The sequence below is a fragment of the Macaca mulatta genome, chromosome 16, assembly GCF_049350105.2.
Source record: "Macaca mulatta isolate MMU2019108-1 chromosome 16, T2T-MMU8v2.0, whole genome shotgun sequence".
In the NCBI taxonomy this organism is placed as follows: Eukaryota; Metazoa; Chordata; class Mammalia; order Primates; family Cercopithecidae; genus Macaca; species Macaca mulatta.
The window spans coordinates 19,759,940-19,787,885 of NC_133421.1; the positions used below are offsets into that span (position 1 = coordinate 19,759,940).

Here is a 27,946-nt window from a genome sequence, read left to right on the forward strand (position 1 = left end):
GAGGCGCTGCCGACGCCCCTGCCCCCCGGGACGTGGAGAAGGTGGAGGAGGAAGAAGCCCCGTTGTCGCCACCGTTGCATGACCCTTCGCTCCTGAGGCCTTACCCCACGCCCGGACCCTCGACGCCCCCCGCCGGGTCCCCCACTCACGCATGGGGGTTCGGCGCTAAGGACCCCCCTCCTTCCGGGGGCCCCGGGGCGCGTCCCCTTAGAGCCATGCCCGGCTGCCCCGCCCGCCCCGGAGGACCCTAGAGCAGCGTCGCGGGGGCCATGGCGGCCGCCAGCGGCTACACGGACCTGCGTGAGAAGCTCAAGTCCATGACGTCCCGGGACAACTATAAGGCGGGCAGCCGGGAGGCCGCCGCCGCCGCCGCCGCCGCCGTGGCTGCTGCAGCCGCAGCCGCCGCTGCCGCCGAACCTTACCCGGTGTCCGGGGCCAAGCGCAAGTATCAGGAGGACTCGGACCCCGAGCGCAGCGACTACGAGGAGCAGCAGCTGCAGAAGGAGGAGGAGGCGCGCAAGGTGAAGAGCGGCATCCGCCAGATGCGCCTGTTCAGCCAGGACGAGTGCGCCAAGATCGAGGCCCGCATTGACGAGGTGGTGTCCCGCGCTGAGAAGGGCCTGTACAACGAGCACACGGTGGACCGGGCCCCACTGCGCAACAAGTACTTCTTCGGCGAAGGCTACACTTACGGCGCCCAGCTGCAGAAGCGCGGGCCCGGCCAGGAGCGCCTCTACCCGCCGGGCGACGTGGACGAGATCCCCGAGTGGGTGCACCAGCTGGTGATCCAAAAGCTGGTGGAACACCGCGTCATCCCCGAGGGCTTCGTCAACAGCGCCGTCATCAACGACTACCAGCCCGGCGGCTGCATCGTGTCTCACGTGGACCCCATCCACATCTTCGAGCGCCCCATCGTGTCCGTGTCCTTCTTTAGCGACTCTGCGCTGTGCTTCGGCTGCAAGTTCCAGTTCAAGCCTATTCGGGTGTCGGAACCAGTGCTTTCCCTGCCGGTGCGCAGGGGAAGCGTGACTGTGCTCAGGTAACCCACCCGGGTAGAGGGGGCGGCCCTGCGCCTGCTGCCTTAGCTACCCACCCTGGCCCAGAAAGCAGCAGCCCGTAGGAGTCCGCGTTTTTTACAGTTCTGACCAATTCTTCTGTTTGTAGGTTGCAGGGAGCGAGAGAAGGGTTCTGTGTTTAAGATACCTATAGCAAGAAAACAGGGAACCGATGTGGAAATCCTGTCCCCGAAGGCAGGTTTGACGGGATCACTGACTTGACTGAGAATTCATCAAAAGCCATCTTTTCAGAAGGCTGTTCGCTTTGATTTTTTTTTCCCCACCACCCATTTCTTAGCATGAATCCCTTTGTAATTTTTCAGTTTTTCATTCTGGCCTTCCGTTTACAAATCTATACTTAAATTTTTTTTTTTAATTTACTATCTAAAAGTCGTTATTGTTCTGCCATTTTTGGATTCCTTAACCGAGAAAGTAGTCACAGGCAAAGGCCCCAGAGATTATTTAATTGAAGCACATTCTCCATTCCCAGGAGGGGGAGTGACTTCCCTGGAGTTGAACAGATTAGTGATTGGGCCAGGAATAGAGAGCAGCACACTCTTAAAATTCTTCTCTCCTGGCTGCAGAAGAGCCCATCAGTTCTTTGTAAGAACGTAGTCAGGACTGAATACAATAGAATACAGCTGGTCTTTTGACTGTTTGGTCTTATAGTTGCGTGAGCGGTAGAACTTAGGCTTTTGGCCTATATTCGGTTCCCAGATCCTGCTGAGAATTAGCTCAGTGCCCTGGCCTCCAGAGGAGATTGCCAGTGGGAACACCTTTGCTGTTAACGTGAAGTGAAAATTTTTTTGGAAGCTACCTCCTTCGAGTCCTGAAAAAGGTAAACCTAGTAATGTAATTCAGTAATCCCCAAAACCTCTTAGGTCTAGACTGCAGCTGTTCTCAGAGCAGCTTGGTTGACCACCACCAAATACAAGATGAGGACACAGTGGGCTTTTGTCGTGAGCAGCCCAGGTTCTGAAGTGAGTCAGAAGGGCCAAAGTCATAAGGAGAAGCAGTGTCCCTGGTGCCCTCTTCATATCATGAGGGGAGGTCATCTGTCTCATTTGAGTCGAACAGCTGAGGCTCCTTCCATGTTGGGGATGGCAGCAGAGCCTTGTGATGTCCAAGACCTCCTGATGGGAATCTGGGAAGTCAGTAGTAGCAGAAGCGATACTGTGACTCCTTAGGCATCTGAAACCTAGAGGACAGCTTACCTGTCAGATACCTTCTTATCATGGCCTTCTGGGCTTCTCAAATCTTCATGGCGCTCCTAGATGGATGTCTTGGCAGAATGCTTTAACATGGGATTTCCAGGACACACCCTTCCAGCGTGCTCACTGTGTAAGGCAGGTTGGGGTCTGACCCTGTTGAAGGGTTCTCAGTGCTGAAATTACCTCACACAAGGACCATTTGGTCTCTTAGTGGGATACTAATTTTCTGCGTAGTCATTGGACCTCAGGGTGGTTGTCAGGAGGTCTAGTAGTGGTCTGGTGCCTAATGAGGGGATCACAAGGCATTTTTTTGGTTTTGGGACTACTCCTCTCCTTAACACACACACACCCTGCATTTAAGAACAGAAGTTTCGAGTTCTTAGTATGCAGGTCTGTTAGTGATCAGCAACGGGATTGCATCATCAGGAAAATTCTCTTCATCTTTTCCTCAGAATAGTAAAGTCCTAAAGCTTTCCCAGTCCCTGTCAACCCCTTCTGAATTCAGACTTGGCTGTGGAGTTAGTGTGGGAGGCTCAGCGATGTCCTGAAAAGTGCTGCCCCAGGCTTTGAATCCAGCTTTTCTCTTATTTGCTTTGGGATCTTGTAGGCGTTCTCTGAGCTGGCTTTCCCATCTGTAAGTGGGGATGATGCCAACTTCCGAAGCCTATTAGAATTAAATGTGGTGATTTGTTGTCTAAGATAGGGCCTGGCACGGGGTAGGTACTTAACTCGGTGCTTGCTTTCATGTACAACCACTCAGTGATCCCCTGCTCTCTCATTGGGGAAGGAACTAGGGATCTGGTGGAACCCAGAACATGGCAGTTTCCCATCATGGAGTTCAAGCCCCATGGAGGCCTCAGACAGGAGGATAAGTTATAGCCCAGGAAGGTAACTGCAGAAGCACACTAAAGGGGGACATCTTTCCCACTTTAGAGTGTTGGAAGTTTAGGGGAGGAAGTGAACTGCAATGTGAAAAGTGACTAGGAATGAGCCAAGCAGAGAAAGATGGAGAAAGTACACAACAGCGGTGTCTTTGACTGCGGTAATAGGAGTAGCCATAGGTAAGAGGGGGTGGATGTTGATGGGAGGCAGATGGAGTTCATTAGTAGAGACTGTGGTTGAGGATGCTCTGGTGAACTCTAGATCAGGGCTTCTCAACAGTGCTATTGTTATTCAGGGCTCAATAATGCTTCATTGTGTGGGGCTGTTCGTGCATTGTAGACTGTTTAGCAGCATTCCTGGCTTCTATCTCCTAGGTGCCAATAGTGTTTTTTATGACAACCAGAAAGTATCCAGACACTGCCAAATGCCAAGGCAGGGGAAGTGCAGAATCCATAGTTGAGAATCACTGCTCTAGAGTCTGGACCCTTCCACTAATTAAATCTTCCTGCACCTGCTTCCTTAGCTTACCTGGTATGCAGGTGAGTGAACACCTGCCCCTCATCAAATCCTGCATATAAGCTGGTAAGAAGTGGTGCTTTCTCTTGTTTCCTGCTACAGATCCTAGCGCAGAGGTGATGAGCAGTAAAGCTGCAGATTGGAGGGGAGGGGCTGGTGAAAACAGTGGTGCGGTGCAGATGGGGAGGGATTCTAGTAGTAGACATCTTAGTCAGACTTCAGTTGGTGGTGGTGGCAATGGTGTCTGTACCCGTCCAAGACCGCATGGCAGGAATACAATTTTATGTTTAATAGTGATCAGCATGGATGTTGGTGCGTCACATTGACTCAGCAGTGTCTAAACCTGGGCATTTAGAGCAAGGCGTCACAGAATCTTCTGGAAGTGCTTCAGACTCCTTTCCAAAGCTAGTTATCAGTTGTCGTTTGTAACCTTCCCATGTTAGGCCTGGGTGTATCCCCTCTTAATGCTGTTCTTTAGGGAAATATTTTTTATCTTCATATCACTTCATCTGTCATTCATTCTCCTATTCCCTGTTGGCTGCATGGGGCAGATTAAAACAGACTCCGATTGGACTAATTAGAATAATTACCTCAAGGCTAATTGCTTACTTGCTGCTATCTTTAATCACTGCTGCATGGTCTGTGGTGGGGTGGCCACATGCCCAGAGACCCAGGCCTAGGCCAGCCGTCTGAAAATGATTGTGTATCACCCAGGCACAGGGCATGCACTGGTGAGCTCAGCCTGTGACTCTTCCAGTTAACAGTTGGTATTGGGTAGAGTGGGCACCCCTGTCAGTTCTGGAATAAGTCTGATTTTGTTCAGCTGGTGAAAGCAAAATTTAGCTTTCTGGCTTAAAATAGTTGGGAAAGTAGGGCAGATAGGTCCTGGGCCACATCTCTTGTGTGGACTCTTCTGATTCCACTGGAGGGGGAGGAACCACAGGATGAAGTCAGAGCTGTGCACCGTCAGGAGGAGCTCTGGGCCAGGGGGGTTGGCTGCCCTTGCTGCTGCCAAGGCCTGACAAGAAGTCAGAGGATGGTAAAAGAAAGGAAGCTAGCAGTGAACCATGGTGTTAATCATGAAGTTCAGAGCAAGCAGAGAATAAATAGGCCATAAAAATTTCAGAGCTGGCTGGGCTCGGTGGCTCAAGCCTGTAGTCCCAGCGCTTTGGGAGGCCAAGGTAGATGGATTACGAGGTCAGGAGTTTGAGACCAACCTCACCAACATGGTGAAACCCCATCTCTACTAATAATACAAAAGTTAGCCGGGCGTGGTAGTGTGCTGTGTGCCTGTAATCCCAGCTACTCAGGAGGCTGAGGCAGGAGAATCACTTGAACCTGGGAGGCGGAGGTTGTAGTGAGCCGAGATTGAGCAATCCACTCTGGTAGAGTGAGACTCCGTCTCAAAAAAAAAAAAAAAAAAATTTCAAGGCCAGGCACGGTGGCTTACACCTGTAATCCCAGCACTTTGGGAGGCCAAGGCGGGTGGATCACGAGGTCAGAACGAGACCATCCTGGCTAACACGGTTTCACCGTGTCTCTACTAAAAATACAAAAACAAAATGAGCGGGCTGTGGTGGCAGATGCCTGTAGTCCCAGCTGCTCGGGAGGTTGAGGTGGCAGAATGGCATGAACCCAAGAGGCGGAGCTTGCAGTGAGCTGAGATCATGCCACTGAACTCCCAGCCTGGCATCCTGGGTGACAGAGCAAGACTCCGTCTCAAAAAAAAAAACTTCACAGCTGGCTGGCCAGTAGTAGGTGGATAGCCTTCACTAATACACTGCTAGTTCTCTGGGGGATATAAGCTCATCTTTGCAAATGGGGCTAGTGGGTGTGCCTGTGCCCTTTGGTGAGGGTTTCCATAGGGCTAGTGGGTGTGCATGTGCCTTTCAGTGAGGCCAGCAAGGCCCCCAGGACAGGCTTGTTACCAGGAAACGCAGATGGGCTTTTTTTCCCTACCGCCTCTACAACAGAATCCAGAAAGTTTGATGGCAAACTTGGTTAGAGTTACAGCACCACCATTTTAACTGTTTGACTTCGGGCAAATTAATCTTTTTGGGGCCTCAGTTTTCCTCATCAGCAAAACCGGTCTAATGATGCCATAGAGTTGTTACAGAAGATTGAATCTTTGTCATCTACTGAATGCTTGAAATTTAGCTAAAAGTGTCTCAGGAGATGGGCTACCTTCTGTGTTTAGTACACTGTCTGTATCTTGGTGTATACAGAATTGGGACTCGGCAGGTTGACCTTCCCTCTGGATTCAGAAAGCCCCAGGATTTCTCATAAAGTTAGACCATGTGTCGTCTTGGAGGCATAGGTCTGGTAAATAATTGAGCCTGATCTCACAATCCTGCCCCTGGTTCCAGGTGGCTAGTCTGCTGTCCCCGCCCAAAGCCTGACCTTCTTGGCCTGCGGGCCTGTCAGTAAGGCAGGCAGACATAGCCGGAGAGAGACAGTCACCAGGCTGGGATCTTGGCCAATCCCTCCATCTCTGGTTCATCCTGGCCTAGGCAGGCCATGGAGTAGATGGGAAATGGTGGCCATCTTGGAAATGTGTCATAACAACTCAGTTTCCAAGACTGTCCCCTAGAGGAGAGATGTACATAGTCCCTTCAAAGAGTTTTTCAGGGCTGGACGCTGTGCCTCACGCCTGTAATCCCAGCACTTTGGGAGGCCAAGGCGGGTGGATAACCTGAGGTCAGGAGTTCAAGACAAGAATAGCCAAGATGGTGAGACTCTGTCTCTATTAAAAATACAAAAATTAGCTGGGTGTGGTGGCAGGCACCTGTAATCCCAGCTACTCGGGAGGCTGAGGCAGAGAATTGCTTGAACCCAGGAGGTGGAGGTTGCAGTGAGCCGAGATCGCACCACTGCATTCCAGCCTAGGCAACAGAGTGAGACTCTGTCTCAAAAAAAAAAAAAAAGGCGGCCGGGTGCGGTGGCTCATGCCTGTAATCCCAGCACTTTGGGAGGCCGAGGTGGGTGGATCACAAGGTCAGGAGCTCGAGACCATCCTGGCTAACATGGTGAAACCCCCGTCTACTAAAAAAAGAAAAAATTAACCAGGCCTGGTGGCGGGCGCCTGTAGTCCCAGCTACTCTGGAGGCTGAGGCAGGAGAATGGCGTGAATCTGGGAGGCGGAGCTTGCAGTGAGCCGAGATCGCGCAGCTGCACTCCAGCCTGGGCGACGGAGCGAGACTCCGTCTCAAAAAAAAAAAAAAAAAATCTTTCAGACACCTCATTTAAGTTGCGCCTAATCTTCTGAGGAGGGGCTTGCTGTGATCTTTGTTTTGCAGAGGCAGAAACAGTTCTAAGTGGTAGAATAGTTCAGCTCAACACACATTTCATTTAGTGTCATTGTGCAGGGATGAGTAAGGCCTTTGAAGAGCTTTGTCTTGAAGGGAAGACACAATTTCCACAAGGCAGATGAAGTAGCAGAGAGGCATGAGAGGGTGTGGTTGAGCAGTGTAGGGGGAACCCAGTCTGGGGAATCAGGGAAAGGCTCCCAGAAGAGGACATAGACATATCAGCTCCTTTGAGAGTCACTCTGAGGTATAGGACTAGTGGGTGACATTTGCAACATACTAGTCAATGCTGCTAGGGCTGGGGGGCTCAGCCCAGGCAGGGAGCATGCAAGTCGGACAGCATAAGGTATTTCCTCCTCTCCTTTCCCTGTGAAAACAAAAGAGCAAGAGGTCCTGGAACTTTTCATGCCAGCAGTAGGGCTGGACCCAGGGCATATTAAGTTGCAAGCTGGCAGACTGAGACTTTGAATTTCTCCTGTAGCAAGTAGGTTCCTTTTTTTTTTTTTTTTTTTTTTTGGAGACGGAGTCTCGCTCTGTCACCCAGGCTGGAGTGCAGTGGCCGGATCTCAGCTCACTACAAGCTCCGCCTCCCGGGTTTACGCCATTCTCCTGCCTCAGCCTCCCGAGTAGCTGGGACTACAGGCGCCCGCCAACTCACCCGGCTAGTTTTTTTTTTTGTATTTTTTAGTAGAGACGGGGTTTCACTGTGTTAGCCAGGATGGTCTCGATCTCCTGACCTCGTGATCCACCTGTCTCGGCCTCCCAAAGTGCTGGGATTACAGGCTTGAGCCACCGCGCCCGGCCTGCAAGTAGGTTCCTTAATAGTAAATAATGCCCTGTGGTCTCTGCTCGACACTTTGTGAGATTGGCCAGGAGAGCTTCCCTTAATCAGGACTTGAAGCTCATGTTGCCAGAGCAGCCGGATACTCTGAAGAAGGGTCAGTGGGCTGTGTCATAGCTGCTAGAAAGTTCTAGAAGACCAGTACTAATGAGCCTTCCAGGTTGTGTCAGTGCCAAAGTCATTTTTGTGGGCCTGTGCAGCCCTACCTCCACACTAGTTCTTCCGAGGCCTGGGCTCCATGGCAGGAACCTGACATGGCTTATTGTTTGTTCTAGAGCCCCTTGGGGGATGGGGTCAGGGAGCATGTGGGCAATCAAGCTTTGACAAACATCTGGATTTGCTCCAGAACTGCATTAAGAAAAGTGGTTCCTTGTTGGAGATGGGAAGTCAGAGCCCTTGGTTATGTGTATAGCCAAGTCAAACAGATTGATAACACTTGTCAGTGACAGGGAAGGTTGCCTATAGCCAGCGCCACAGATTCAGGACTTAGAAATGTGCCTTTGGGGCCGAGCACAGGGGCTCACGCCTGTAATCCCAGCACTTTGGGAGGCTGAGGTGGGTGGATCACGTGCGGTCAGGAGTTCGAGACCAGCCTGGCCAACATGGGGAAACCATCTTCACTAAACATACAAAAATTAGCTGGGTGTGGTGTACACACCTGTAGTCCCAGTTACTTGGGGGGCTGAGGCAGGAGAATCGCTTGAACCTGGGAGGTGGAGGTTACAGTGAGCCGAGATTGTGCCACTGCACTCCAGCCTGGGCAACAGAGTGAGACTCTGTCTTTAAAAAAAAAAAAAAAAAGTGCCTTTGGGACCTTTGACAGCTCTTTGGGAAAGTCCTGTGTGTATATATGGGACGGTCTTGCAGTCTAGACCCCCATTCCTCCAATGTGGAATGATAAAAGCATGGGATGAGAACTAGAGTTCCTAGCTCTGGAAATGGGGCCCAGGAGGCCCCCACTACTGGCAGATCCCTGCAGGGGAAGCCCGGACCGTGTCTCTTTGGCAGACCCTGAATCCAGGGCTCTGGCTTGCCCCAGGATAGTCCAGGGCCTTCTGACTTTTGTCAGAGTGCTCAGTAAAGATTGTAGGGTGTCAGGCACCCTGCATTATCTGACTTAATTCTCACAACAGCCCTGCAGGTAGGCCTCTCACCACCCCTCTCCAGGAGTGTCAGTCATGTAGTCATATAATGCTGCTGTTCTGCCTCAAAGGGAGAAGGCCCTGTCCCCATTTTTAAAATCTTGTCATCTTAGTAGCAGCAAAAGAACAGCTAAATTATAAAGCATAACAAGATGAATACCCAAGAACCTACTGTTCTCCTTATTACAGATGAAGAAACTGTACAGGTTTTTAGGTTCAGCATGTGATTTAACACAAGGTCACAAAGCTAGTAGGAGACAAGCTCACATTTGAACCCAGGTCTCTTCAACTCCCTAACTCCTGTGTGATTCTTCTCATTGTGGGCTGATGGGTATTAATAGGTATTTGAGAGAAGTTTCTTTGGTCAGTGCTTGAACAAATTCAGTGGGTTCTTTTGCTGTAGTGATTCTCATGTGCTTTAAGTAATGCTTTTTGAAACTCTCATCAGTATTTTGCAATTGATTTCACTACAGACATTTGTCCACTGTCTTTTTTGTGTGTATGTGTGAGACAGAGTCTCACTCTGTCACACAGGCTGGAGTGCAGTGGCACTATCTCGGCTCACTGCAACCTCTACCTCCTGGGTTCAGCCATTCTCCTGCCTCAGCCTCCGCAGTAGCTGGTATTACAGGCACCTGCCATCATGCCTGGCTAATTTTTGTAGAGACGGGGTTTCACCATGTTGGCCAGACTGGTCAGGTTACGAACTCCTAACCTCAGACAACCCACCCACCTTGGCTTCCCAAGGTGCTGGGATTACAGGCGTGAGCCACAGTGCCCAGCCTGTCCACTGTCTCTTATGGGACTGGTGTTCATGGAGAAAATTTTGAAAATTCTTGTCTAGGAGCATCTTGAGGGAGAAGGTGTGGAATCTATAAAAATAAAGGTTTGGGCCAGGCATGGTGGCTCACACCTGTAATCCCAGTACTTTGGGAGGCCGAGGCAGATGGATCACAAGGTCAGGAGTTCAAGACCAGCCTGACTAACATAGTGCAACATCTCTACTGAAAATAACAAACATTAGACACACGTGGTAGCACGCATCTGTAGTCCCAGCTACTCAGGAGGCTGAGGCAGGAGAATCGCTTGAACCCGGTAGGCAGAGGTTGCAGTGAGCCGAGATTGTGCCACTGCACTCCAGCCTGGGTGACAGAGTGAGACTCTGTCTCAAAAAAAAAAAAAAAAATTAAGTAAAATAAAGGTTTGTTCTATCCCCAGCATGAGCTCAAATCAGATTTCCAAATCAGAGGTGCCTCCTTAAGGCTGAGCCTGAAGCAGTCTGACTTTGTATCTCTTACTGGCTCTTGCATTCAGTTATTAGATCTGAGGTTTGGCCAGCCTCGCCATCTTGAGGGGTCCTTTCCAGGCCTGCAGTGTTTTTAATAGTTAAGTTTGTGTCTATGTAACTAGCCTTTGAGAAGGGAGCTGATCAGTATCCATGAGAGAAGGGTTTGTGGTACAGGGGCAGGTAGGGAAACTAAGCCATACTTGTCCTACTAGGCCTGTGGCTGAGTGAGTTTCTGGGTGTGTAGAACTGCTGAAGCTTAGTAGAGTAACTTGGAGTGGGAGTGTCTTGTGGCTGCCATGCTTCCAGTGATAGCATGTAAGGGGCTTTGGAGGCTCGGAGCTTGCTTCCAGAGTTTCAAATTGGAATGAGCTAGCTGAGAAGAGGACAGTCATACCCACATTAGTTGGTCTCTGAGCAGTTTTAAAAGTCATACAACGGCCGGGCGCGGTGGCTCAAGCCTGTAATCCCAGCACTTTGGGAGGCCGAGGCGGGTGGATCACGAGGTCAGGAGATCGAGACCATCCTGGCTAACATGGTGAAACCCCGTCTCTACTAAAAATACAAAAAAACTAGCCGGGCGTGGTGGCGGGCGCCTGTAGTCCCAGCTACTCGGAGGCTGAGGCAGGAGAATGGCGTGAACCTGGGAGGCGGAGCTTGCAGTGAGCCGAGATCGCGCCACTGCACTCCAGCCTGGGTGACACAGCGCGAGACTCCGTCTCAAAAAAAAAAAAAAAAAAAGTCATATAACTTGTTGAAAATAAACAGATACCAGACGGAGTCTCGCTTTGTTGTTCAGGTGCAGTGGTGTGATCTCGGCTCACTGCAACCTCTGCCTCCTGGGTTCAAGCGTTTCTCCTGCCTCAGCCTTCTGAGTAGCTGGGATTACAGGAGCCTGCCACCACTCCTGGCTAATTTTTGTATTTTTAATAGAGACGGGGTTTCACCATGTTGGCCAGGCTAGTCTTGAACTCCTGACTTCAGGTGATCTGCCCACCTTGGCCTCCCAGAGTGCTAGGGTTACAGGCGTGAGCCACCATGCCCAGCCGGAAATTCTTAAAATACTCAGACACAGCTGTCTTCAAAATTTTGGATCCCCCCAAAAGGAGACTTAAAGTAGACACTCTGTTTTGGAATGAGGCAGTGCTAGCTCTCCCTGGTGAGTCAGTGCTATCAGTGGCTGCTTTGGCTTTCTCTACCTGCTAAAGGGAGGGAGAATGAGGAGAAGATGCAGTGTACTCTCTGGAGTACGCTTTTTAAATAGGGCTCCTGGCATGTTCAGGGAGAGACTTGCTTCGGGCCTCTGCCTTAAGTGGCCAAGGGGTCTCCTTTGCCTCATACCAGGTTTTTCCTTGAGTATTACAGTCTCTTGGCAAAAGCATCCTGGAGCTTAATATGATACTCCCTTACATGTAGATCCTTGAAACTCAAGTAATGAGTAGAGAGCAGCCATAAGACCTAGGCCATATTCCTGTCCTGTTATATCCCCCAGGAGCTTCGGTTGTCTGTCTACTCTTCATGGTCACATGTTCTCTGTTTCTTTTCAGTGGATATGCTGCTGATGAAATCACTCACTGCATACGGCCTCAGGACATCAAGGAGCGCCGAGCAGTCATCATCCTCAGGAAGTAAGTGCCTTGATGTCTGACCTTCTGCCTTACCTGCAGGCCTCTCTGGAGATGTAGCTCTGGGTCCACTTAGAACTCAGCTCCTACGTATCAGTGGCGTGGCAGACTAGAGAGCAGAACTATTAAGTTGTCTTACTTTTTATTTGAATCCTGTGAGGATAAAGTTGTTTTGTCTTTTTATCAGAAAATTAAGTTCTCTGACTATTTAGGGAGTTTAGGACTGAACAAAAGCATATACTCCCAATATTTGTGGGTATAATCTTGAGACAAGATTTGGGCAACATTCTTCCAAACTTCATTCCACCCCTTAGCCTCTATTCCTCACCTCCTTGGTCCTTATTTGTCACACGTATTCTTGGTGATTATTTTTAGACTGTGCCTTTAGCAACCTGCTTTAAAAATGCCTGGGTTTTCACTGCTGGGAAGAACAGGGAGTGAAGAGAGGAGACAAGGGTGGGAGGTTAGGATATAGTATTCAGCAGAATCATGGCTTATGGCTCTTCTCTGGGGAGGGAATTGGATGTGCTAATTAACATCAGCAAACCTGGCTTCACCAGCATTTATTTCTTAGACGGAGTGAGTGGAAGAAGCCATAGCCCTACAGACATTGGATCAAGACAAGCCTGCCCCACCGCCCACCCTGCTTTTTTTTTTTTTTGAGATGGAGTCTCGCTCTGTCACCCAGGCTGGAGTGCAGTGGCCGGATCTCAGCTCACTGCAAGCTCCGCCTCCTGGGTTCATGCCATTCTCCTGCCTCAGCCTCCCGAGTAGCTGGGACTACAGGCGCCCGCCACCTCGCCCGGCTAGTTTTTTCTATTTTTTAGTAGAGACGGGGTTTCACCGTGTTAGCCAGGATGGTCTCGATCTCCTGACCTCGTGATCCGCCCATCTTGACCTCCCAAAGTGCTGGGATTACAGGCTTGAGCCACCGCGCCCGGCTTTTTTTTTTTTTTTTTTTTTTAAAGAAAAAGTCTTACTCTTGCTCAGGCTGGAATGCAGTGGTGCCATTGGCCTTTGTAGCTCACTGCATCCTCAAAGTCCTGGACTCAAGTTACCTTCCTGCTTCAGCCTCCTGAATAGCTGGGACAACAGGCATGTGCCACCATACCTGGTTCAAGCCTGCCTTTTGAAAAGAGTTCCAGAGAGGATAGGTGATTGCCCAGAGTCATAGAAGTCAGTGAGCAGAGCAAAACAAGGCTTGACACATATCACTTGCTGTCTTTCTTCTTTCTTCCTTCTTTTTATTAAACTTTATTTTTTAGAATAGTTTTAGATTTATAGACAATTGTGATAGTACAGAGTTCCCATGTACTCTGCATCCCATTTTCCCTATTTAATTTTTTATTGGTATATTAACTAAAGTCCCTACTTTATTTCGATTTCCTTACATTTTTCCTAATGTCCTTTTTCTGTCCCAAGATCATCCTACATTACATTTAGTCGACATATCCTCTTAGACTCCTCTTGGCTATAACAGTTTCTCAGACTTTGCCTTATTCCTTTTTTTGTTTGTTTGTTTGTTTGAGACAGGGTCTCACTCTATCGCCTAGATTGGAATGCAGTGGCGCCATCTCGGCTCACTGCAACCTCTGCCTCCCAGGTTCAAGTGATTTTGTGCCTCAGCCTTCTGAGTAGCTGGAACTATAGGCGTGTGCCACAACACCCAGCTTACTTTTTAAATTTTTTCGTGCAGACGTTGGCCAGGCTGGTCTCTAACTTCTAACTTCAAGTGGTTCGCCTGCCTTGGCCTCCCAAAGTGCTGGGATTACAGATGTGAGCCACCGCGCCCGGCCTGCCTTATTCTTGAAGATATCGACTGGTTAGATATTGTATAGAACGTCTCTCAATTGGGATTTGTCTAATGTTTTTATGGTAAAATGCATGCCATTTTTACTACATACCAAGAATACATACTATCAATGTAACTTATCACTATTGATATTGATCACCTGGCTGATGCACTGTTTGTCAGGTTTTCCACTGTAAAATTACTGTTTTTTATCCATACTGTACCCTTAGGAAGGAGGCCACCATGCATGCCCACAGTTAGAGTGTGGGAGTTAGCACCATCTCCTTGAGGGGAAGCATCCAGGTGAGTTATTTAGAATTCTTCTGCAGGGGGATTGTTCTGCTCTTCCTCATTTATTCAATCATTTATGTATATAAGTATAATTTTATATAAGTACGGACTTCTGGGAATTTATTTTATGCCCAGATTGTTCCAGCTTTGGTCATTGGTAATTTTTTTTTTTTTTTTTTTGAGACGGAGTCTCGCTCTGTCGCCCAGGCTGGAGTGCAGTGGCGCGATCTTGGCTCACTGCAAGCTCCGCCTCCCGGGTTCACGCCATTCTCCTGCCTCAGCCTCCCGAGTAGCTGGGACTACAGGCTCCCACAACCGCGCCCGGCTAATTTTTTGTATTTTTAGTAGAGACGGGGTTTCACCGTGGTCTCGATCTCCTGACCTTGTGATCCGCCCGCCTCGGCCTCCCAAAGTGCTGGGATTACAGGCGTGAGCCACCGCGCCCGGCGGTAATTTTTTCTGGCTCATCAACTTTAGTCAGTAAACAATAACTTTGGCCTCCTGGTCCTTTGGGCCCTTAACTCCAGAATAATGTAGTGGTGAAGTTTCTTTGGTGTGGCTTTGCCACTTTGTCAAGTCAAAACTTTTAGTCTGTTTTAACTATAGTAGATGGGTATGATCCGTACCTGTTCGACAGTCCTATGGTACAGGCAGAGCACTGAACACATATGGGAGCTCCAGAAACTTGGGTCGACTTGGTAGTTGGCAGCCTTTCTTTTCTAGCCTAAGACTATTCCCAGAATTTGCCAGAGGAAGGGAAGGGTTTTTATCTGCCTTCTACTTTATTTTTCTTGATTTCCGGCACAGGCCAGAACTCAGAAATAATGGAGTCCAGAGTGTAGCACTCTTTCAGCCTCTCCTCCACAGTCATTTCTTCTCAGGCTGTACCTGGTACCTCCAGCTGCAGCCAGGGATGGGTGGCCTGCCCAGGCCAGGAACCTAGAGAGGAACTTCTAATGTTATATAGGACCAGAGCAGTAACTTCCCAAGTGTTCCTCTCATCTTCTCATAGTAGCTTATTTTGGGGAAATCTTAACTAGATATGCAGGTGGTAGTGGCCGTAGCTGGAGTGTCAGTCTTCTAACTGCTACTTTTTTCTTGAAGGGTGACTCCCATACCTGGCCGCCCAGTCCAGCTGAGTCAGATGCTCCTCAGCACAGCTAAGAGTCTGCATTGTTAATCAGCTCCCTGGGAAGCTTTTTAGCCAGCTGGGCCCCTGGCAGTGGCTTGACCTTGGGAATGGCTGTTGTTGCGTGACTGAGACTCTTCTACCTTCTGACTTGAGAGGGCCCAGGAACCATTCACAGACTGGGCTGGAGGGCAGAAGCACAGAGCTTTGGTGTAAGGGGACTGGAGAAGAGTGGGAGGATGTCCCAGCTTCCCCGGGCAGCTGAGCTGGGGAAGTGCACAACTGTGGGGAACTCTAAAGTATCTGCAGCTCCTGTTATGGTTCATGGACTTGTGTCGTGGACTCTTGTTGTAGTGTGGCCTCCATTGGGAATGCCTTCTCATCTAACATGTTCATCTTCTAATTCATATCCCAACTCCCCAGATAACCTGCATGATAACCAGCTCTTCAAATAACCTAGTCATTCTTCATCGCTCAGATTGACCATTTTGACATGCAGAAAGCATCATATAAAAAGCCCTTTAGCATTTTAGCATCACCTAAAGCCCTTTCAGCACACATGCAGACACATACACACACCCCTGTTTGGACTGTCATAGCTCATACGCTTGCCATTGTGAATTTTCAAGTCTGTATTCTGTAGGACTAAGGATATCCCTGTTCATCTGGGGCCTAGCATGAAGTGCAGCCCAGAAGAGGCATCAACTAGTGTGGAGAACAATTCAGGCCAGTGAGGAGCAGGTCTAGAGTAGCTACATGGGCTTGTCTTGGGAAAGGACGGGTTGTGACAGGTTAAAAAGGGGGAGCATCTTGGCCCAGGCATTGCCCAGAGATAAGTAGGATGTGGTCTTGGAAGATACCTGGCTGGTTTGATGTCTTCTGGTGAGGTTGTGTTACAGTGGGTAGAATCTGGGCACTGAGCCTGGCCCTGATTATGGTAGAGGAGTTAGAGCCTGTCCTGCCTTCTCATAAGTTCAGATAAAGATTGCACAGGCTGCTGGGGGAGACCCTGGGAACTCTGTCACCAGCTCAGGTCAGTCAGAGCTGGAAAGGTCTTTTTAAGGGCCTCATGGAAGGAAACGGGTGGGCGGCTGCCAAGTGCTTTCTGGTTGGACAGAATGTAGCTTCTGTGAACATGGGTGGTGCCAAGTCTTCGTGCACATGTGCCCTTGTTTCTCACGGGAAGGCTGGAAGTGACCCTTTAAGAGCCTCCCCAGAGTGGAATCCTCAGACTGTCCCTTGGTGTTACAATGTTTGATCTCACAACTTAGCCAGTAAATGGCTGAATGAGACCTGGAACCTGGGTCTTGTGGTTCCTTGGTGGTTTGCACAGTGGAGTACCCCAAGTCCCGCCCTTTTCCCTAGTGTGTCATTGGGATGGATGCTTTGAGTTAGGAAACTGGAGCTCAGATACAGAAGGGCTTTCTTGCCTCTACTGTGCAAGTAGAGAATTGTGTTGATTGGGGAGAGTGTTACGAGTATGTAGGGGGCACTCTACAGAGAGTGGGGTGAGGCAGCAGCTACAGGCTAGTCGGCTCTTTGAGGTGCCTCAGCACCCCCAAACTTCCTGAATGTTGCTGTCTCCCAGCCGACGGAGGGCAAGCTGCCCCAACTTGCAAGTCTTTTCTCTGTAATTGTTGGTAACCCTGGAAGGGGAAGCTGGACCTAACCTCACTGGAGGTGTGGTTAAAGTTCTAAATTACTAGTTAGATAACCAAGAGGCTGACAAACTTCTTGGATATAATAATTCATTTGTGAGGGGAGTCTTCCTGTTTTTCCATGATTCCCTAGTACTCCTACGCTAGTGCGCTCTGTGCTTCTGCTCCTGGTAGACCTTGCTAGCTACCCTGTGCCAAGCATCCACATACTAACCCTGAAACTAGAAGGTGTGAACTCTGTTTGGAAAGGGGCTCAGATAGGAAGTGAGCTGTCTCAGGTCATCTTGCTAGTTGGAATGACCTTTGAGCAAGGATTTCTGACCTGAGGGAAACATCAGGTATCTACTATGTACAAGGCACTTGAGGTGGGCACCGCAGGAAATTTAGTGCCCCCTTGGTGCTTCACATGTAATAAGTTTGCACTTTGCATGCCATTCCAACACAAAGCAGAGGTGTAAAAGGTGTAAAAGCACAGGGTATTCTCTGCAGGCCCTGCAAAAACCCAAAAACCCAGGTCGGGCGTGGTGACTCACACCGGTAATCCCAGCACTTTGGGAGGGCGAGGCAGGTGGATCACCTGAGGTCAAGAGTTCAAGACCAGCCTGACTAACATGATGAAAATACTAAAAATACAAGAATTAGTTGGGCATAGTCGTAGGTGTCTGTGATCCCAGATACTCAGGAAGCTGAGGCAGGAAAACCACTTGAACCCGGGAGGCGGAGGTTGCAGTGAGCCGAGATCGCACCATTGCACTCCAGCCTGGGAGACAGAGCAAGACTCTGTCTCAAAAAAAAAAAAAAAAATTACATCCACCTTAGCGGGAGGGAAGGTAAAGGCGAGCTTGGTAGATCTGGCCCCTGAGCTAGAAATTGCTAGCCAGGCAGAAATGGTAAGCTCAAAGGCTAGGAGGCAGGGAAATATAGGGGACTTAGGTAGATGAGGAATGAAAGAGGGAAGGAGGCCTTCCTTAGGTCAACATTTGATTCTCAAGAGATGGCTTATGGGTCTTCGGGGCCTTTAGTTGGTGACTAGGGCACCCAATCCCTTGGTTTCTAGGAGGCCCTCAGGATTGCACTGTGAGACTTATATTCTTGAGATTGGTACTCTCCAGGTAACCAGATAAAGTGGCACAAAGCAGTATATATAGCCCATTTATTTGCTTTTGGTCAAGTGGAACTCAGCTCAGAGTGATCTGAAGCTGGGAAAAGCAGCTGGAGATCCCTTTGCCAAGTGGTAACCTAAGCTGATGTGCGCTAGGCTCTGTGCTAGTACCTGGAATGGGGTTTGTATGGGTTCCTGTTCTCTTTTGTCCTTTGGGAAAAGGCAGACATTTAGCATCTCACCAGGAACTGGTCAAAGAAGACTTTCCAGAGAAGTGCCACCTGAAGGTAGTCAAGGATGCTTGGGCCTTAGCCAGCATAGAAGGAGGCTCAGGGGCAAAGATAGTTCAGTCAGAAGAGATGCTCTTTACAGAGGCGTGGAGTCCAGGAACTCTGTTCTGGAGCATAGAATAGATAAGGAGTGGAGGACTTGATACACTGGCCTAAGACAGAAAAAACTTCACGCTGTGTAGAGAGATGTTGAGGGTGCTGGGGAGCCATGGAGGCATGTGAGAGATTGTAGGAAGCTGAGCTCAGTAGCTTACTTGATCATTAGATCCACAGAGTTCGAGGAGTCAGGAGGAGACCCTCCCTGAGAACAGAACAATCTGAAGGTGAGGCTGAGTGGATGGATGAACAGTGGAAGGAAATGGAGGTCTCACTCTGGACTTCATTCCTTAGGAGTGGGATGAGGGGTGCCTAGCTCTTGGTTTCTCTGACCAGGGCTTGATGTTGCTCCTTTCTCCATGATTTGTGTCTCCTGTGGTTAGACTTAGCTCACATTTGTTCCCTAGTTGAGTAAGTCTGTGTCCACATGTATACACCCTGCCCTTTTGGCAGCCTGATTGTTCTGATGTGTCTGTGGCCTGCCCAAGGAATATAGGTACAATGGGATCACCAGGGAAGTGAGAGACTTGGGCTTCTGCCCTGGCTCTGCCACTCCTCTCCACATGCAATCTTACCGGAGCACCTGTAAATTGGGCAGTTGTGGTTAAACTTGTGAATGCTAGGTGGTCTTCTAAACTCCTCCTGGCTGGGTGTGGTGACTTGCACTTGTAATCCCAGCACTTTGGGAGGCCAAGGTGGACGGATCGCCTGAGCTCGGGAATTTGAGACCACCCTGGGAAACATGGTGAAACCCCATCTCTACTAAAATACAAAAAAATTAGCCGGACGTGGTAGCACGCGCCTGTAGTCCCAGCTACTTGGGAGGCCGAGGCATGAGAATCACTTGACCCCTGGAGGCAGAGGTTGCAGTGAGCCAAGATTGTGCCACTGCACTCCAGCTTGGGCTACAAAGTGAGACTCCATCTTAGATAGATAGATGGATAGATTAATTAGATAGATTAGATTAGATAGACTGATTCCATCTCAGATAGATAGATAGATTGCACCACTGCTCTCCAGCTTGGGCCACAGAGTGAGATTCCATCTCAGGTAGGTAGGTAGGTAGGTAGGTAGATAGATAGATGGATAGATAGATAGATAGATAGATAGGAAGATAGGTAGATAGATAAGATAACCAGGTGTGGTAGATAGATAGATAACCAGGTGTGGTAGCATATACCTGTAGTCCGAGCTACTCGTGAGCCTGAGGCAGGAGGATTGCTTCAGCCCAGGAAGTCAAGGCTGCAGTGAGCTGTAATCCCACCCCTGCACTCCAGGCTGGATGACAGGGTAAGACCTTGTTTCAAAGAAAGTAATTGGCTGAACGCGGTGGCTCAAGCCTGTAATCCCAGCACTTTGGGAAGGCCAAAGCAGGCAGATCATGAGGTCAGGAGATCGAGACCATCCTGACTAACACGATGAAACCCTGTCTCTACTAAAAATACAGAAAAAATCAGCTGGGCGTGGTGGCGGGTGCCTGTAGTCCCAGCTACTTGGGAGGCTGAGGCAGGAGAATGGCATGAACCCAGGAGGCAGAGGTTGCAGTGAGCCAAGATCGCGCCACAGCACTCCAACCTGGGTGACAGAGCGAGACTCCATCTCAAAAAAAAAAAAAAAAAAAAAAAAAAAAACCTGTTGTTGGCAGGAGGCTGGAAGATGGGTAGGGAGAGTCCTATGAGGGGAGTGGGTACTATTGCAGGAAAGCCAGCGAGGTACAGGCCTGAGCTTTGTGGGAGTTTGATTCTCAAAGGTGCTGGAGCTTAGACCTTAGCTCTAGGGAACCAGGTCACTAAATACCCAAGAGGGTGCTTGGACAGGCCTCTGCCTCGCTTTGTTGGAAAGCGAGGCTTTTAGCACAAGGATGCCTGATAAAGGTGGAGCCAGAAGTTAGAGAGTAGTTGGAAGCTGGCTGGGGACTGCCCTTGCTCCAGGGTCATTGTGGCCTGAGTGCAGGCTGGTTTACCATCTTCCCAGAAATGGTGGCCCTGCCACCTGCACAGTGTTCTCTTGCACTGAGGAAGGCCCACCAGCACTTTATTTTTTAATTAAAAAAATATATATATATATGGCCGGGCGTGGTGGCTCAAGCCTGTAATCCCAGCACTTTGGGAGGCCAAGACGGGCGGATCACGAGGTCAGGAGATCGAGACCATCTTGGCGAACACGGTGAAACCCCGTCTCTACTAAAAAAAAAGAAAAAAAATTAGGACCAGGTGCGGTGGCTCATGCCTGTAATCCCAAGCACTTTGGGAGGCTGAGGTAGGCAGATCACGAGGTCAAGAGATCAAAACCATCCAGGCCAACATGGTGAAACCCTGTCTCTACTAAAAATATAAAAATTAGCTGGGCATGGTGGCACGCGTCTGTAGTCCCAGCTACTCAGGAGTCTGAGGCAGGAGAATTGCCTGAACCCGGGAGGCGGAGGTGCAGTGAGCCAAGATCGTGCCACTGCAGTCTAGCCTGGAGACAGAGCAAGACTGTTTTAAAAAAAAAAAAAAAAATTAAGTAGGGACAAGGTCTTTCTTTGTTGCCCAGGTTGGTCTGAAACTCCTGGCTGTAAGTAATCCTTCTACCTTGGCCTCCCAAAGTGCTGGGATTACAAGTGTGAGCCACTGTGCCTGGCCCCACCTGTGCTTTAGAGGCCATTACAGAGTAGTAGGTGGACTTTGTGACTCAAGCTAGTGATTTGCTCTGGGATTTAGCTTTGCTTTCCTATCCCTGCAGGGAGAATCATTCACCCCAGCAGCTTTTCTGGAGGACTTAGGATAAGATCAACTCCCTCCCTTCCCTTAGGTTCACACATTAGTGCTACAGCCATCCTTTGTTGTGACCTCCCTTGTCCCTGCTTTGTCCTGACACTGTAGGTGACCACTCTGGTCACTCTGGTCAACCCCCATCTCGCATGCCCAAGGTGCCTTGCTCTGACCTTTGAATACCTACTCTGATCTGTAAGGCAGGTCTTCATTCCTGTTGTTACCTGAAGATGCCTGGGTCCAGACCTTACTGCTAGAACTAGGCCTCCTGGCCGGGCGCGGTGGCTCAAACCTGTAATCCCAGCACTTTGGGAGGCCGAGGCGGGTGGATCACGAGGTCAGGAGATGGAGACCATCCTGACTAACATGGTGAAACCCCGTCTCTACTAAAAATACAAAAAACTAGCCGGGCGTGGTGGCGGGCGCCTGTAGTCCCAGCTACTCGGAGGCTGAGGCAGGAGAATGGCGTAAAACCCGGGAGGCGGAGCTTGCAGTGAGCTGAGATCCGGCCACTGCACTCCAGCCTGGGTGACACAGCGAGACTCCGTCTCAAAAAAAAAAAAAAAAAAAAAAAAAGAACTAGGCCTCCTGAATCCAAATTCGTGGCTCTCTCTGCTAAACCCTGAAGATCTGGCTTGCACCATGGGAATTGGTTGCCTTTTAACTGGGCAACCTATAGGGTCTTTTAACTGGGCATGTTCTGAAGTTAAGCTACTGGTGGGCACTGGGCTTGGAGTCAAGCTCTAGCCTGGCATCCTGCAGCTTAGTGGATTTTTGGAAGTGTGGGGAGGGCAGGAGCTTCTCCAACTGTTATGAGATGTGACAGTCCCAGGGGATGTGTCAAGAGCTCTCATTTTGGTGGTTCTGCTTTTCTCTTACCATCCATCATTCCCCCGAAGAAACAACTCCAGAGTGCCCCCACCAGGGCTTCACTGGGGCTTTTGGAGCACTCAGGGACCTTCCTTTGCTGAACCATGGGCTCCCTGGCACCTATAGGGTCTTAGCTTTATGGATACCAGAGGAGGGACTTTCTTTAGTGAGGCCCTTAGAGTTCTTTAAGTCAAGCATAATGGCTAACGTTTAGTCTGATCTCTGCCACCTGGACCTCTCAACTTGGTGGCACGACACCTGGTAAAGAAGTGCCACCAAAGGTCATTGGGCCAGGTGCGGTGGCTCACGCCTGTAATTCCAGCACTTTGGGAAGCCAAGACGGGCAGATCACCTGAGGTTGGGAGTTTGAGACCAGCCTGACCAACATGGAGAAACCCCATCTTTACTAAAAATACAAAATTAGGCCGGGCGCTGTGGCTCAAGCCTGTAATCCCAGCACTTTGGGAGGCTGAGGCAGGCGGATCACGAGGTCAGGAGATCAAGACCATCCTGGCAAACACGGTGAAACCCTGTCTCTACTAAAAATACAGAAAAATTAGCCGGGCGTGGTGGCGGGCGCCTGTAGTCCCAGCTTCTAGGGAGGCTGAGGCAGGAGAATGGCGTGAAACTGGGAAGCGGCGGAGCTTGCAGTGAGAGGAGATAGCGCCACTGCACTCCAGCCTGGGTGACAGAGCGAGACTCCGCCTCAAAAAAAAAGAAAAAAAAAAAATTAGCTGGACGTGGGGGCGCATGCCTGTAATCCCAGCTACTCAGGAGGCTGAGGCAGGAGAATGGCGTGAACCCAGGAAGTGGAGCTTGCAGTGAGCCGAGATTGCCCCACTGCACTCCAGCCTGAGGGGACAGAGCAAGACTCCGTCTCAAAAAAAAAAAAAAAAAAAAAAAAAAAAAGACCAGCCTAGGCAAAATGGTGGTACCTTGTCTCTCCAAAAAAAAAAAAAAAGCATTAGCCGGGCATGGTGGCCCAGGCCTGTAGTACTAGCTCCTTGGGAGGCTTGGGCAGGAGGATCTCTTGAGCCTAGGAGTTCAAGGGTGCAGTGAGTTGTGTTCATACCACTGCCCTCCAGACTGGGCCACAGAGCAAAACATGACTTTTTTTTTTTTTTTAAAGAATGATTTTATTCTATTTCACATCATCTCTGGTAGTTGCTCAGTACCACCTCTACCCAGAGAATTCCAGCCTTGAAGGAGGCAACTTGCCAACTTGCCTTCCATTCCTTAGACCCTCAGCACAAAGAAGCCTTAGAGCCAGTCACATTTCTGTCCTTTGCTCAGATGGGGAAACTGAGGCCCCAGGAAGGATGGTGACTAGCCTGGATTCTGAGTGGCAGTGCCAAGACTAGATTTTCTCCTGTTGATGCTAGGTTCTGCATCTATGAGTCTGGAGCAGTCCAGAGGAGCCTGAGACTGGAGAGCCACTCACTGCAGCTGGGCCCTTCTGGCTTCCCCCTCTACAAGGCCAAAGCAAAGGGATGGGGATGCCTGTCTTACCTGCCTACACACCAGTTTGGGCCTGAGGCATCAGAACGTTGGTTCCCAGCTGGAAGGAAGGAGATGCCCCTGCTGCCTTTAGGAGAGATTTCCTGCCCAGGTTCAGAGTAACTCTTGCCTGTCAGGCTTGAAATCTCACTTTGGCTTTAAACTTTCCCCTGTGACTTGCAGGATGCATGACTTACTGCCTTTCTGATCCTTCCCATCAGGCCAGCCAATAGAATGTGGGGAGGCAGCCATAGGGAATGGGGGGAACTGTGAAGACAAGATGCAGTTGTTACCAAGGATGCCAAGCAGCCTAGCCCAAGGCAGTTCTTGGATTTTCCTCCTGCTTACTTTTCGTCAGCATCCTCTGGTATCCTTAGAGTCCTGCTCTGACTGCAGCCCATAATTCTTTGGAACTAAGTTACTACTTTGTGTCTAGCAGACCCTGGAAAAGATGCCTTCAGGGTCTCTGCTAGCTGTGTCCTGTCACTTCCCACCCAGTCTATTTTTTTTTTTTTTTTTTGAATTACAAAGCTACTTTTAATACTTTGGGGTGAGCCCCACAGGAATAAAAAACACTGGGAAGAGGTAACCCCCTCACCCCTGGGAGTGGCCCAGGGGGAGAGAGGCTACCTGAGGGGAACGAAGCACAAAAGGGACCCGCTGCAGACTCAGGGCAAAGGGAATGCCATCGGTGCTGGGACCTGTGAGCACTACAGGAGGAAACGCGAGCGTGGTGGGACTGGCTCCAGGCACACAGGCGAAGGGCAAGAGGGTTGGACACGAAGCCACAAAGCTACTTGGGTTCCTCCTTCTCGTTTGCCTTTTTCTGCTTCTGCCGCATGATCTCCGAGTCCCTCTGCTTGCAGGCGGCAGCAGAAAGCCCGTCATCTTGGCGCTTTCCCTTAACCGAGTCGCTCTGCTTTTTTTTTTTTTTTTTTTTTTTTTTTTGTTGAGACAGAGTCTCCCTGTGTCGCCCAGACTGGAGTGCAGTGGCCGGATCTCAGCTCACTGCAAGCTCCGCCTCCCGGGTTCACGCCATTCTCCTGCCTCAGCCTCCTGAGTAGCTGGGACTACAGGCGTCCGCCACCTCGCCCGGCTAGTTTTTGTATTTTTTAGTAGAGACGGGGTTTCACCGTGTTAGCCAGGATGGTCTTGATCTCCTGACCTTGTGATCCGCCCGTCTCGGCCTCCCAAAGTGCTGGGATTACAGGCTTGAGCCACCGCGCCCGGCCGCTCTGCTTTTTCATATTCTTCTGGCGGGCGAGCTCACGCTGGTTACCGCGGGTCATGGCGATGGCAGCGGCTCCCCACCCAGTCTATTACATGGGTCCTTCTGCCCTTTGCTCCCACCTGCCTGACTTGCCAGCCTTCTCTGTACCATACAAAGAGCCTAAGGGCTTCTTTGAGGTTTTCCAGGCCAGCTCCCTTCTGGTCTGGCTTCATAAAGGACTTGGATCACTGCCCTAAGTTATCTCTACCCAGCTTCTTCATCCCCCTCTTCCTCATCTGTATTTGTGTGCCTTCCCTTTACTCGGCAATGTATTCCTTGAAACCTGTACCTATACCTGCTGCTTGGTGGGGACTGTGCCTTCAAAAGCCCTCTGGCCTCTACGTTGTCTGCATCCTGAAATGAGCAGAAATCGCCAGGTGACTGCTCATGGTTGTGGAGTGGGCCTGGGTTCCCCACCCTGGCTCTGCCACTCAGTTTCAGCATCCTTGTCTGTACAGTAAGAAAATAGGGTAGCTCTGGCTCTCTTTCTCTCCAGCCCCTCTACAGGCCTGGACCAAGGATCCTTCCTGTGTTAGGACCCACCAGTGGGGCCGTTGGTCTTCTGGCAAATGAAGTAGATGGCCCCAGAGAACCTGTGGGTCCAAGTGGAGTGAGGTGAGGCTGCTTCGTTCAGCTGAGAGTGAGCCCTGGGATCTTTCCCCTAGGGTAGTACAGCCTATCCTTGGGAGTTTCCAAACAAAAGTGTTCCCATTCCTTACTCCTAAATGTGGACTTGAGGAGGGTCTTTGAAAGTCAGCTAGACCGATCTCTAGTTGAACCTCAAGGACTGAGGTTCGGAGCAGAGACTGCTGGCTCCCACTTTGCCTGGCCAGAGAATTGGTCTGATGGTGCCCACACCTTCACCAGAGGCCCTTTGGTGACCCCATGTATGTTTCCTTTGCAGGACAAGATTAGATGCACCCCGGTTGGAAACAAAGTCCCTGAGCAGCTCCGTGTTACCACCCAGCTATGCTTCAGATCGTCTGTCAGGAAACAACAGGGACCCTGCTCTGAAACCCAAGCGGTCCCACCGCAAGGCAGACCCTGATGCTGCCCACAGGTACTAAGCTTAAGTTGATTCCAGAAGGATAAGAAAGATATGGAAGAGCATTCTAGGCAGAAAATACTGTATGAGCTAAACCCTGAGACACAAAAGAGCTTTGTGGTTTCAGGGGATAATGGGGTTGGTAAGTGGAGAAGGGAGTGTTGGGAGGCCCAAGAGAGAGAAAGTGGGTAGAGCTGGGAAGTAAAGGTAGATGGCAGAACGATGCAGAGTCTTGAGGCTGTGGTAGGGAAGATCTCTGTCCAGCAGTCCTGGCAGTGTCCCAGGGCACCAGACTCTGAGCCAGGCAGACCCCACAGGGCAATTGGGAAATGTCCCAAAGACTGGGGTGGTCACTGGCAGTTAGTGGGCAAGAACCTCTGATACCAGGGCCTCTGCCAGGACTACCCTTCATTGAGGACCACTGAGCTGGAGTGACCCATCCCAAGGATGAGACCAGGTATAGTGGTAAAGCCAGGCCCCTTCTGACAGCCTCTCAGATAACGCCCTGCTTCCCTTTCCTTGCAGGCCACGGATCCTGGAGATGGACAAGGAAGAGAACCGGCGCTCGGTGCTGCTGCCTACACACCGGCGGAGGGGTAGCTTCAGCTCTGAGAACTACTGGCGCAAGTCCTACGAGTCCTCAGAGGACTGCTCCGAGGCAGCAGGCAGCCCTGCCCGAAAGGTGAAGATGCGGCGGCACTGAGGTCTACCCGCCGCCCTCCTGGGAACTCTGGCTCATCCTTATGTAGTTGCCCCTCCTTTTGTTTTGAGGGTTTTGTTTTTGTTTATTGGGGTTTTTTTTTTTTTTAATTCTATATATTTTTCCTTGGTTTTGTTGCCTGTTAAGGCTGAAGAATAGAATTGGCCAGGACCTGGGTTCTCATATTCTTGGTATTTCTCCTGGATGAAAAAGTTGTTGGCATCTATAGGGGACAGAGGCTGATGCTGGAGTGGCCAGTAGAGGTGGTGGAGCAGAGCAGCCATCTTTTAAGTGGGGCTGTATCAGGCTGGGTTTATTTAAAAGCAACAAAATGTTTTGGTTAAGAAAATTATTTTGCTTTCCATGTAAATCTCCGCAGTGTTCTAAACAAAGTTCAGTCTTCTGCCCGCCCCTTTTCTCCACTGGATGTCTGTACTTGGTTGAGGTCTCCTGGAGCCTCACAGGCTCTACATGGGGGCTGCTGTTCTCCACTTCTCACCTGCCATCCACGCCCTGCAAGCTCATGCAAACACCCTTTCTTCCTCCTGCGGCAGAGTTGTTCAGGTTGCCTGGGCAGGGGCTTAAACAGTGCCAGCCCCTGCCATCCCAAAGCTATTGTTAAGCCCCCCAGGCTTCCTCCACCCACGCCCACTAGCCTACTCTGTCCACAGTTCCTTGGGCTGCTGAGGGGCTAGTGCAGTGGTCCTGACCTCTCTTATCAAGAGCACACTTTTTTGCTGGTTGCTCCTTTTGAGCATATGCGTGTGATTATTTGGAACAGTTAGACTTGCCACGTTGGGTCAGTTTTAGAAATTGTTTCTAGCTAGAGGGACTGGTGTCCTTCCAAGTCTAGCATTTGGGGTATGGAAAATTGTTGTGGTGTGTGGTAGGGTTTTTGTTTTCTTTTGTTTTGAGTTTTTTTCCCCCTTTAGTCTCCTGGCTTTTTCCTTTCCCCTCCCTTCTCCATTGGCCAGCTTGGGCCTCATCCTCATGTCATCCTTCTAGGAAGGCGCCTGCCCCCTCTTGTCTGCCGGCAGCATGCATCCAAGGCCAGAACTCAGGCCTGCAGACTGGGCTGGTGCTTCCTCCGCTTCAGGGTATGGGAGTTGGTGAAGGGGCTTTCAGAAAAAAAAGGTAAAGTCTTTGGTAGCTTCTACCCACTCAGATCCTGGAAGGCAGAAAGGTTTTGTGGATCTAGATTCATTAGGAATGTCTTCTTGTCAGCCAGGCCAGGACCTGGGCTTGCCAAGAGCCGAGGCCCTCCCAGCAACCAGGATACCACCACTTTGGGGGCTTTGTGTACAGAGGTCTGGGCCTGAGACCTCATAGGCTGCAGAAATCTGGGGCAGCCACCATCAAGAAGCCCCTCTCAGGGGCCAGAACTCCTTTGCCAGCGTGGATTTCTCAAGTCGGGACTGCATAATTAAAGCAGTTGCAGTTTTATTTTTTTTACAGCTTTTTTCCCAAAAATGATTTGTAGTTGTGTGTGCAGCACTTTGCCCTGATATGTGTGCTCTACAATAAAAACCAAATCTAATATATTTTGAAACAGTTGTCTGATGTTGTTGTAAGAGAGGGCTTGCCTTTGGTG

The 27,946-nt window shown here is 50.0% G+C and overlaps 1 protein-coding gene and 1 pseudogene across 2 annotated transcripts; one reads left to right on the forward strand and one right to left on the reverse strand.

Annotated features, from left to right (window-relative positions):
• The first annotated feature begins 6 nt into the window (after positions 1-6).
• ALKBH5 (alkB homolog 5, RNA demethylase) lies at positions 7-27,906 on the forward strand. Its single transcript, NM_001193988.2, is given in 4 exon segments — positions 7-1,039; positions 11,785-11,865; positions 25,515-25,670; positions 26,181-27,906. Coding segments are annotated over 4 exon segments (1,185 nt in total). The 5' UTR covers positions 7-269; the 3' UTR covers positions 26,359-27,906.
• Positions 22,954-24,647, reverse strand: LOC700337 (uncharacterized; annotated as a pseudogene). Its single transcript, XR_013406157.1, has 2 exons — positions 24,562-24,647; positions 22,954-24,254 (listed from the first exon to the last, which is right to left on the reverse strand). The product of XR_013406157.1 is annotated as an uncharacterized LOC700337 (transcript).
• Positions 27,907-27,946: the final 40 nt, after the last annotated feature.